This window comes from Canis lupus, chromosome 31 (assembly GCF_003254725.2).
Source record: "Canis lupus dingo isolate Sandy chromosome 31, ASM325472v2, whole genome shotgun sequence".
NCBI classification, from domain to species: Eukaryota; Metazoa; Chordata; class Mammalia; order Carnivora; family Canidae; genus Canis; species Canis lupus.
Genome location: NC_064273.1, coordinates 24,387,183 through 24,399,306, shown reverse-complemented (window position 1 = coordinate 24,399,306; position 12,124 = coordinate 24,387,183). Strand labels below are relative to the sequence as shown.

At 37.9% G+C, this 12,124-nt stretch overlaps 1 protein-coding gene across 13 annotated transcripts in view; it reads right to left on the bottom strand.

Annotated features, from left to right (window-relative positions):
• Positions 1–7,705, bottom strand: part of N6AMT1 (N-6 adenine-specific DNA methyltransferase 1) — a 41,566-nt gene extending 33,861 nt beyond the window's left edge. For 8 of the 13 annotated variants that reach the window (XR_003137858.3, XR_003137861.3, XR_003137860.3 and 5 more), the window contains exons 1-3: positions 7,520–7,686; positions 5,070–5,156; positions 3,812–3,902 (exon numbers count right to left, since the gene is read on the bottom strand). Coding sequence is in view for 9 of the 13 variants with exons in the window: in XM_049104676.1 (XP_048960633.1) it covers positions 3,812–3,902; positions 5,070–5,156; positions 7,520–7,653 (312 nt within the window). In the remaining 4 variants the exon portion in view is untranslated. The other 5 variants (XM_025449695.3, XM_049104681.1, XM_049104678.1 and 2 more) reach the window with 5 other exon arrangements.
• Between the last annotated feature and the right edge of the window lie 4,419 nt (positions 7,706–12,124).

The window sequence follows — 12,124 nt, the reverse complement described above, 5'->3', positions numbered from 1 at the left end:
AACTTCCATTTTATCCAGATTTCTAAAAGCAACTCTGTTTGTCATCTTATTAAAAAGCCTGTTAACTATGTAATTCAAAGAGAGCACATGAATAGTACCTCTGAGGAAATGTTATATCAGTAACTTTTCTTTCTCTATTCATTTGAAAAGAGAAAAGTAACATTTTTGAGGGAAGTGTGATTCAGGTGTACATTTGTCTGCAAGTGGGAAGATGGCTAGTTAATCTGCCATTCCTTTCAGTAGTGACACTGGAGAGTGAGGAGATACATTTGAAAAAACCAAAAGCTTTATTTTCAAGTCCTTAAAGAAATTAAGTTTCTCACACTGTAAGAAGTCCAGAAGGTAATTTCTCAGGAATGTTGAGTAAGGAAACTAGAAAAGAATTTGCTTTGTAATTGTTTATAATGGCCCTAGGTTCTACATGTTAAAATGTTTGGAGTACTGGATTTTAAATGTAGGGAAAAAATGATACTAAATGACAATCATCATATGGTTTCACTCATATGTGAAATATAAGAAATAGTGATGGAGACTATAAGGGAAAGGAGAGAAACTGAATGGGGAAAAATCAGAGAGGAAGACAAACCAGGGGAGACTCCTAACTCTGGGAAACAAAGGGTTGCAGAACGGGTGGGGGGTATGGGGTGAATGGGTGATGGGCACTAAGGAGGGCACATGATGAGATGAACACTGGGTGTTATACGTTGGCAAATTGAATTCAAATTAAAAAAATAAAAATGATAAAAAAACATGGAAAATGACGTAGTTTAAAAAGAAAATGGATTTAAATAAGAAAGTCACTGTAGGGCAGCCCCGGTGGCCCAGCGGTTTAGTGCCGCCTTCAGCCCGGGGCATGATCCTGGAGACCTGGGATCGAGTCCCACGTCAGGTTCCCTGCATGGAGCCTGCTTCTCCCTCTGCCTGTGTCTCTGCCTCTTTCTCTCTCTCTCTCTCTGCACCTCTAATGAATAAATAAAATAAAATCTTAAAAAAAAAAAAGTCACTGTAGACTGAATATAAAATCTAATCACAGGCACCCTCACCCATCCATATTCAACTTGTGGGTGGTTTCAGAGCATTAGAACAGATCCAAGAATTGAGAAGTAAGCAAAAAAGGCCTCTGACAAGAAGTTTTAAATCCATACAGCAAAATGTACTTTATTCATATGAGAGGCACTTATTCAGAGCCCCTGAGCTCTTAGTTTAAATAGAAGTCTAACTAAGGGACACCTGGGTGGCTTAGCAGTTGAGAGTCTGCCTTGGGCTCAGGGCATGATCCTGGAGACCCAGGATCGAGTCCACATCGGGCTCCCTGCATGGAGTGTGCTTCTCAGTCTGCCTGTGTCTCTGTCTCTGTCTCTCTCTCTGTGTCTCATGAATAAATAAATAGAATCTTAAAAAAAAAAAAAAAAATAGAAGTCTGACTGAATCACTTGTTTGGTATTCTAGCACAGAGTATGTGACAAGAGAGAGAGGAAATGCCATGAACAGGTGACAATAAAATAAGACAACAGAAAGCAAGCAAACAGGTAGACAAAGAGAGGAAATAAAAACTCAAAATTACTGCAGGCTCTAGCTACTCAGTGTAAAGGCAAAAATCCCTGACTCAGCCTCATTATCACAGCTAGCACAGAATAGTAACTAATGTTCATATTAATGACCCTTCATCAATCAAAGGTAGTTATATTTAGTTCGTTTTAGGAATGTAAGGAAAGGCATATAACATATTTGAAAAAGCCCTTTTTTTCTAAAACTAAGAAACAAAATACAGAGTACTACTTTGTATGCAGGTAAGCTTAGCTATCCAAAACACTGATTTTGTATCATTGCTGTGATCATCTATACCCAGTGTTCTGGATATAAAGAAACGTAGAGTTTTGCAAGTAGATCATAATGCCTACGCCAATGCCTACTTCTTCTTGCTTTCTCTGTCATGTGTCAGCACTCAGGGTCACGAATCACTGACAGAGTATCTGGCATGGACTGCCACCAGCCATGCCCTGAAACAGCTGTGAGACCTCTAGATTTAAATTCCCAAGATCTGGGCTTAAATTCTGTATCATTCTATTAGTTATATGACTTTAAAAAGTGAACCTCCACTCAGTTTCTACCTCTGTTAAAAAAAAAATTCTGAATTTTCTGTATCTCTAAAGTATTATTATATCGAAAATATAAATGTAAAACTAATCATGGACACATTAAAGAAACAAGTTAAAATTTTAAAGGGCAAAACCACCACAGTGATCCCATGTAAATCACTTGAGTAGCTTTCTTGATAATCTAGTTTTTCATACCAGTAGGTAAGTTCTTAATAGGTAAGAATTTCTTACCTATTTGGCTTAATTCCTTCTAAGCTGAAAAGTCACTTGTGAGTTTAAAAAAGCAGAAAACTGGGGCACCTGGGTGTCTTAGTTGGTTAGGCATCTACCTTCGGCTCAGGGTCCTGGGATTGAGCCCTGCACTGGGCTCCTGATTAGCAGGGAGCCTGCTTCTCCCTCTGCCTCTTCCCCAGCTATGCATTCTCTCTCTAATAAATATAAATCTTTTTTAAAAATTATAAAAAAGCAGAAAATCTAAATACTCTTACCATTGTAACAATAATACAGGTCAAGAAGCACGGAAAGCATTTTTATTTCTTATCCCGATCTGGTACATGCTGTTAGGATTTTTTGCTTACAAAAAAGCACTTATAACAACAACAAAAATCCAAAAATATCCAAGTCTCACTAATTAAAACATTAAAGGAGAACTGTGATTGGAAAATATATAATGTGTAACTTAAAATAAAATGATGGTTCTGTATTTGTCATGTGTTGTTTTTACCTGCCCAGGCCTCATTCCCCTCTTTCTTCTGATTTTATTCTCCTTGATCTCTATTGGGTTAAGCTCTAGTTCCTCTCATTCTCCGTCCATGTGGCTTGGATAGGGCTTATCCCAATGCAGCTGCCAGGGTGGGACTATGACTTAGGCCTAAATCAGTCATCTCCATATTTTAAACCCTTTGGCCACAATAAGAGGTAGAGAGATGGCGTATGACCCAAGATGATCCAAGCAATGCTCATTTTGGGGCGTGTCAGACTAACTGAATATAAAGAGTTTCTTTCCCTGGAGGGATAAGAGAGGCTGTTTGCTGAGAAATAAGATATAGATAGAGATGCAAGTACCTTCTCACCATGAAGGGAAAGATTTCTATCCAGAAATAGAGCCAATAAAGAGAGAAGTTCAAAACTAAGAAAAAGATGCCTATCATATCATTTGAATTCCTGGAACCAGCTGTGCCTGAAGCCACACACTGGCTTTATTTAAGCCAGTTTTAACTAGATTGTCTATCACTACTACTACTACTACTACTACTACTACTACTACTACTACTTCTTTTTAAGATTTTATTTATTTATTCATGAGAGACATAAAGAAAGAGAGAGAGAGAGAGAGAGGCAGAGAGACACAGGCAGAGGGAAAAGCAGGCTCCATGCAGGAAGCCTGATGTGGGACCCGATCCTCGGACCCCAGGATCACGACCTGACCCAAAGGCAGTCATTCAACCACTCAGCCACCCAGGTACTCCAGATTCTTTGTCACTTCTGACCAAAAGATGACTGATCCTTCTAAGACAGTACAAATTTCCTTTGAATTTTGGACAAGATGAACTACATCAGTCAAGAATTCACTTTGTAAATTATGGGGTATACTATTTAGTGGATTAAAAGTTAATTAATTAATCACTCAAGCTTCTTTGACCTAAATCATCTTAACCTTAATATATTTTAAAAGGAAATTAACTATTATTGGACAAGGATCAACAGCTCACCAAGTCTGTAATAACTGGCTGAATGCTGACATTGTTACAGTGTGCTGTCTCCAGAGTACAAGCTGCTGCCTCAGGGTTGATATCAGTGCACCTATAAACAGAAAATAAAGAAAACTGTATCTTCTGACCACGAGGCAAATAAATCTATTACTGAAAATTAAAGACTGTTCCACTGCTTTTACATAAAGCAGATCTAAAAATAATCAAAATGCTTTAATAATGAAGGAAAAAAATAAAGATTTGTTATATTAAAGAAAAAGTTTGTTATATTGATATAATGTGCAAGCGTAGAAAAATACACATACATGCATACACATCTGAAGGAATTTATTAAATTGGGAATCCAATGAATACTACGCCACTACAAAAATGAAATTTAAAAGGAATTTCTGAAAAATACTCTTGATACAATATTAAATGAAAAACAGGAAATGGGACAAAAAGAAGGAAACACACCTGGACCACGTGTGATAAAATTTAGGAGTGGGGATCCCTGGGTGGCGCAGCGGTTTAGCACCTGCCTTTGGCCCAGGGCGCGATCCTGGAGACCCAGGATTGAATCCCACGTCGGGCTCCCGGTGCATGGAGCCTGCTTCTCCCTCTGCCTGTGTCTCTGCCTCTCTCTCTCTCTGTGTGCCTATCATAAATAAATAATAAAAAAAAAATTAAAAAAAAAAATTTAGGAGTGATTCTTGTTTTCTCCTTTATACTTTTTAAAAAGGATTTTATTTATTTGACAGAGAGAGAGAGAGAGAGAGAGAAAGAGCAAGCACAATCAGGGGGAAGGGTAGAGGGAGAGGGAGAAGCAGGCTCCCTACAGAGAAGGAAGCGGGAGTGGCTCAGTGGCTCAATCCCAGGACCTCGAGATCATGACCTGAGCTGAAGGCAGATGCTTAACTGACTGAGCCACCCAGGCGCCCCTTCTTTATACGTCCCATATTCTCAAATTCTCTTTAAAAATGTAAGTAGTTTTCGATTTTTCCTGGTAATCAGACTATTTACATAAAATATTTCAAATTTAGAGATGACCTAAAATTACTGTGTTGCTTCTATAATTATGTAGTACAATGGAACAGTTGCGAACATGCAGTTTTAATTTTTAGGGAAGAATAATTTACAATCTGAGCCCTTACTACACTTAAGTAGACCCATTCAGATATACACTATTTATTTACAAAAATAATTTCATTCAAGTGGTCATACCCCTAGTGAATTTCTTAGTGGAAAATGTAGATGAATTTGATATACTTACACTTACATGTACAGAGCTCGAGGACCTATCATAGAGGCTAGGAATGCAGATACCACTCCAGACCCTGACCCTACTTCAAGGCATATTTCCACTCTAAAAAAAGCAAAATAAAATAAATATGAGTATAGTAGGATAAAAATATACATCACATAAAATGACTCCCATCCTACTTTTAACATATATTTCTCCAGCATTATCACTCACCCACAAATATATGGAAATATAAAAGAAATTTATAAACACACTAGTTTCTGAAAACCACTTCGTGCTCATTTAATACTGTTTAGCTCAAAATTGTTTGGGGTGTGTAATTTAAGTCCATAAAATAGATGGCTTTCAATTAATTTCTACAAAACATTACATAAAAACTATGGAATATATTAAAAAAAAAACTATGCAATAACATTCAGATTGAAAATACTAATATGAAAGACTTCAACCCTTCCCACAAGAAGCTCCTAGTTCAGTATTTCCCAAAATGATACGGTTAGTATCATTACAATATTTACTTATGAGAGATGTTTTCTCTCATTTAAAACTATAAAAAAATGTATATATATATATATATATAAAATAAATAAAACTATAAAACATTCCAAACCATTAGCATATCTTAGCCGGGGGGGGTGGCCAATGGTCCCCTCTCTACTAACAGATTAAGAGCAGCAAAGAAATTCCCTATTTGTACAGCTGTACACTGAACTGGGAAGAGTATCTGATCTTAGAATATTAGTAATAACTTTAAAATGCTTCTAAATAAATTCATTATTCTGCATTTTATCCTTCAATTACATGTATTTCCCTGCCTATAATCTTACATATACACCAAAAGCACCAATGATCTCCATCACAGAAATTGGGTCTGATGGGATTGAGGAGGTCTCCCTGGCAACGAACTCCTTGAACAACTATCCAACAAGAAACTCTTAAGCTTCTAACTTTTGGAGGCAGTCCACATCATCCAACGAAACTTTATTATTCTGTGGGAAGGTCTGTTGAATCTTACTAGGCGGCTTTTATTTGAAAACAACCATCATGCTTTCATAAACAGTGAGAATTCCAAGACCAGAAATAATCCGACTTTATAACAAAATCAGTTCCTTTTACAGCCTACTTTGCAATGCAATTTGCGCTTGTAAATCTTTCTGGGGTATCTCGAGTCTATGAGACGAGTTCTACAAATCAGCACCGTACCGTTCCACATTCCAGTAAATCCCAAAGTGCCATCGTTTACAATGAAGAGCTACTTTAGTAAGAGTTGGAACATTTTATACATGGAAAAATCTGACCAGGTTGAAGACAGATAAACACAATATAGATCTATGAAGCCGGACAGCTGTTTCCTCTTGAGATCACCAATTTCAAGTCTTGATCTTTAAATGATCATTTAAAAAATTACCATGTAGGTATTCATTCCTCTAATGTAGTAACATTCACATTTAAACATGTAAAATTTATGGGGCCCTTCAACAAGTCAAGTTTAATATTTATAGAGCGCTAGGGAAAATTCCATAGGCTGCTAGCTATGTAGCTATTTAAATTTTTTTACAGTTCGATGAAAAATTAAGTTCTGCAGTCGTACTAACCACACGTCAAGGGATCTGCAGCCCACGTGGCTAACCGGCCGTTGCAAAAGGGCAGTGTCAGCCATTCAGTGGGTTTAAAAATACTTATTTTTCAAGGGTATTTCTCTAGTTGGAAAAAAAAAAAAAAAGAGTCTTTTTTAATTTTTTTTTTCCACCTGGGGCAGCCCGGGGAGGCTCAATGATTTAGCGCCTCCTGCAGCCCAGGGCGTGCCCCTGGAGACCCAGGATCGAGTCCCGCATCCGGCTCCCTGCATGGAGCCTGCGTCTCCCTCTGCCTGTGTCTCTTATGAATAAATAAATAAAATCTTAAAAAAAAAAAGTCTTTGAAAAATATTAAGGTATTTATAGCCAATTATGGAGATTAAAAAAAAAAAAACGTCTCCAGCCGGGTTCCCCCACCTCATGTCATTGGTGTGCCCTTCGGCTACTAGAGGGTGCTTCTGTGTACAGTCAATGCCACGCAGCTTTTAATATTTACTAAAAAAATAAAAAGTTAATACTAATAACCAATGTTTCCGGAAAATCTGGTTTGTGAGCGTGTTATGATATCGCTGCTCTCGGGGGCTGGTGTTCTTCAGACTAAGGGCTGACAGGAGAAGACCCCTGCCGGCGTGGTCGGGAGCTCTGCAGCTCCTGGGACCAAAACAACACCTTTGCAAGAGCAGATGGACCCCGGGCCCGCTCAGTACAGGGATCTACAAGGAAACCGGCCGTCCGGGCGCTCCGGGGTCAACGTTCGCCGAGTACGCGGGCTCCGCCTCCTCTCGGGGCAGCGGCGGGCAGCGTCCGTCCTGCCTGGGCCCTCCTTCGCCGCCGCCTCTCCAGAACGCCGGAGCCCTCTCCCGGGGGGGACCCTCGCCCTGCTCGCACCCCGTAAGCTCGGCCGCCGCTGCCTCAAGCGCGTCCAGCAGCAGGAACGTATCCTCCGCGGGCTCGTACACATCGCTGAAGGGGCCTCGGCCCACGTGCCCGTGCAGCGGCGTGGGGAAGCTCGGGGCCGCCATCTTCCCTTCGTCCTGCGCGCCTGCGCCCTAGTTGCGCGTGCGCAGGTGCGGCAGGGGGCGGGGCCGCGGGGCCGCGGGGGCGGGGCCTCGGGGGGCGGGGCCAGAGGCCGAGAGGCGAACCCGGGCTTGTTATTTCTAACAGTTTATCAGTCAATGCTCTTGGAATTTCTAAGTAAACAGTTATGTAATCTGCAACTGCTGACATTTGCTTTCTTATTCGAATACTTAGATTTATTTCATTTTCTAGGTTGGTCCTTGATGCAGGGCATCCTCGATTGTTTTTGACTAAAGGGAGTGTTTTCTTCTATTCCTTGTTTGCAAAGAATTGGAAAAATACGTAATGGTTGCTAAATTCTACTTTTTTTTTTTTTTTTTTTTTTTTTACATCAACTGAACTTTGAAAAGCTTTGAGATTTAAATTTAAGATTTTTTTTTTTACTCAATTTAATTTTTTTCCTGTGGTATATTATAAAAATGAACCTTCCTGGTGTTAAATCATGAATGCACCCTTTTTATAAGCCTCACTCAAGCAAGATGATTTTTTCTTTTAATACCCTGCTGAATTTGGAATGCTGATAATCTAGCTCTGTTTTGATTATGCTGTCCTCACAGGATGAGTTAGGACATTGTTTCTGGAACATTTGTTAGAACTCACCCATAAAATTGGCTGGATATAGTGCTTTTTCTTTTTCATGGATGGCTGTCTGCTGTTTTGGGTCACCTTCTATAGGTTATTCGACTGTTCAGGCATTTGCATTCTTTTTTTTTTTTTTTTTGCATTTGCATTCTTTTTTTTGAAATTTCCCAATGACACATTTTTTAAAATTTGAGTAATAAAAGTACTGGAAAGTACTGAAGATTCCTTTTTTTTTAAACCCTGAGTACCTACCACCCAGAACTGACAATTAATAGTACTTTCTCATATTTCCTTAAGAGTTTCTATTTTATTTTTTAAATACATATTGTATATTACTACTTAATATGTATATTAAATATAATTTTTATAGGGAATTAACTCACATGATTATGGAGACTGGCAAAACCAAAATCTGCAGAGCCAACTTCCCAACCTCAAAACAGTTTTTATTATTTTTTAATTTTTAAAATGTATTTATTTGAGACAGAGGAGTAGGAGAGAGTGAGAGTAGGGGAAGAGGCAGAGAGGGAGAAGGAGAAGCAGGATCTCCACTAAGCAGGACCCTTAGATCATGACCTGAGCCACCCTGCCACCTCTTAAAAAAGATTTTAAATATAAGAACTAACATATTACAGATGAAGTGGATGTATTTTCTATATTCACCTGCCGTTCCATTTTGTAAACCTCTCTCCAACCTGACTTCCCTCATGAATTTAGTGTGTATCCCTTTAATCAGTGTTTTTATGCTTTTACATTCAGATATCCATGAGCAGCATATGGCTTGTCTGTTTTCAAATTTGTTTCACTGGTAATAGATTGGACAAACTGTTCTTTTCATTTATTTTTCACTCAAAATTATCACTTTGTGTTTTCATACAGTTAGTTTATTCCTTTTCATTGCCAGATAGTATTATATGAAAATATAAAATGTCCTATCTGGAATGGATAAATATCTATTGGTAAACATTTAATCTTCTCCAGATTTTCACTATTATAAACAACACTGTAGTTTACTGTCTCAAACATGTTTTTTTTCTGATCCTGCACAAAAGTTTCCTGGGATTCAAGCCAGAATGGATCAGCAGTGTTGTATACACATTTTCAGTTTCACTAAACATTTTCAAATTTCCAAATTTCTTTCCAAACTAACTGTGCTTAGTTGGTGACAGATTTAATATTTGATTTAATATTATTAGACATTTTAAAAATTTATTTTAAATTGAATTGGCCTAATTGTGATTGAATTTAGGCATGTGTTCATATGTTCTTCATTTGAGTTTCTTCCTTTGTGAACAGTCTGTTCATTTTTGCTTATTTTTCCTTTTTAATTTTGTTTTTAATTTCACCAAAGTTGATACATGCATAATTTAATAGGCCAAATAGTGCTACGTGATTTATTTGAAAAATAGTCCAGTCTAGTACACCAACATCCAGTTCTCATGTCTCATTCTCCAGAGATGACCATTTTCAACTTTTAGCTGTTTCTTTGGCCATTTATCCATATCTCTATGTACCAAGTTATAATGATGTTGCTTCATTTATCAATTTTTGCATTATCTTTTGAGTTCCCATGATAGACGATAAAGTTCACAGGATAGAAGACAAGAATTTGATTCTCCTGTTGCCAATAAACAAATGGAATTACCAGGCCTCCTCTTCCTATCTTACCAATATGGTTATATTGTGATTTATTTATTTTACATTATTTTGTGTATAGAAATGCTACCTGGAACTGTTCTCTGTATCATACCTGTTACTTTTAATTCTTGCATAACTTTTTGCGTTTTCTTGAAGGTAATAATCATCTGGTGTATTACTTTCCTAGGTTTGTCATAACAAATGCCTACTACATCTCACAAATTAGATGGCTTAAAACAACAGAAATTTATTCTCTCAGTTCTGGAGGACAGAAGTCTGAAATCAAGGTGGGGGAAGGGCCATGCTCCCTATGAAGGCCCTGGGGAAGAATCCTTCTTTGCCTTAGCTTTTTTTTTTTTTTGTCTTAGCTTCTGATGGTTGGCAGCAATCCTTGGCCTTCCTTGGCTTGCAGTGCATAACTGCCATTTCTGCCCTGGTCTTTATTGGACCCGTTTCCCGTGTCTTTTCTTCTTCGAAATCTCTTTCCTTCTAAGAACACCAGTCATTGGATGGATATAGGGCCCATCCTAATCCAGTATGACTTCATTTTAACTTGATTATATTTGCAAAGACACTATTTGCAAATAAGACATGTAGGTGTGTGTGTGTGTGTGTGTGTGTGTGTGTGTGTGTGTGTATAATGGTGGGGTGGGGGAGAGTTTAGGATTTCAGCATATCTTTTTGGAGAATGTAATTTAATCCACAACACCTACTAATAACTACTCTTTCATTTGCATAGTTTTCTATAGATCACAGATCAGCCTCAAATCTTTTCTATTTACCCCCTATCTGCCCTCTATCCCATCCCAATACATTTAAAGACATTGACCATTCTGGCTATTTCTATTTAGGTACCAATATGTCTCTGGGAATCATCCCTTGGTTCTGCTTCAGTTTTATCTTCAGGCTAGCTCTTGCTCTGGTACCAGGATGGCTGTACCTTCACAGCCTCACACCACCAAACTCAGTGGCAGTCTTTTTCAGTTGCTTGCACTAAAATCCTATCATTCACTCCTTCTTATTGGCCCGAAATGGTCCTATGCTTATGCTCCAACTGACCCTGTAGCCAGGTAGATGAAGTGATTTCCTCACATCTGTCTTGGGGCGTGGGACGAGGCCTCATCATCACCACCAGATAGCCAGAATGGTACCCCAAGAGCAAAATCCTGGTGCTGATATGGGTGCTGGGCAGAAACACAAAATGCCTACTACGTTGAAGTGTCTCACAGATGGTTGGTGAGCACTTTCTTCCAGTTTGCTATTGCTTTTTTGTTTTGTTCACAGTATTTTTTACTATGCAGATATTTAAAAACTAATCTATTTTTTGTTTGTTTCTGATTTTTGTACTGTGCTTAGAAAATGCTCCTGAAAAAAAGCTTATTTTCTGGTTTCAAAGCATAGATACTTCATTATTTTAATTGGATCTACCTTATTACTGGGCCATTAGCTCTTTTAGAATCTTATTTTTTATTTACTTGATCTTTTATGGCCTGAGAATGAGGTGATTTAATTGTTTATTATAAATGTAATAAAATAATAAGCAAATTTATTTTGCTTCTGTCCACTTATTTTATGTGTTGATAGCTTTTGATTTTTGAATTTTGATGGTATGCCAATAGCAATCAATATTTGTGATTGATGTATCCTTTTTTTTTCTAATTTTTTTTAAGATTTTATTTTTAAGTAATCTCTACACCCAATGTGGGGCTTAAACTTAGAGCCCTTGAGATCAAGAGTTGCACGCTCTACTGACTGAGTCAGCCAGGCACTCCAATTAAAGCATCTTGATTAGGATTATGTCTGCTAAGAAGTGTCTGTCTTTGTCTTGCTTACTGCTTTTTATCGTCAGTTTAACCTTGCCTGAAATTAAGAATACAACTCTGACTTTTTGTTTCTGTTTTCTTAATATGCATTTTTCTTTCACTGTTATTCTTTTACCCTTAAACTTTGAAACACACACACACACATACACACACACACACACACACACACACTTTCTCACAGTGTTCCTATTGATCGACATCATACCCTCTCTTAAGAAAAATTAAAATTCTGGCATGCCTTTATTTCTATTTTTCCAATGTCTCCAAACACCCATGTTGAGATCACCTGAGAATTTGGATGATACTTACTGTTTTGTCTTTTTAAAGATTTTATTTATTTATTTGTGAGAGAGATCACCTGAGAATTTGGATG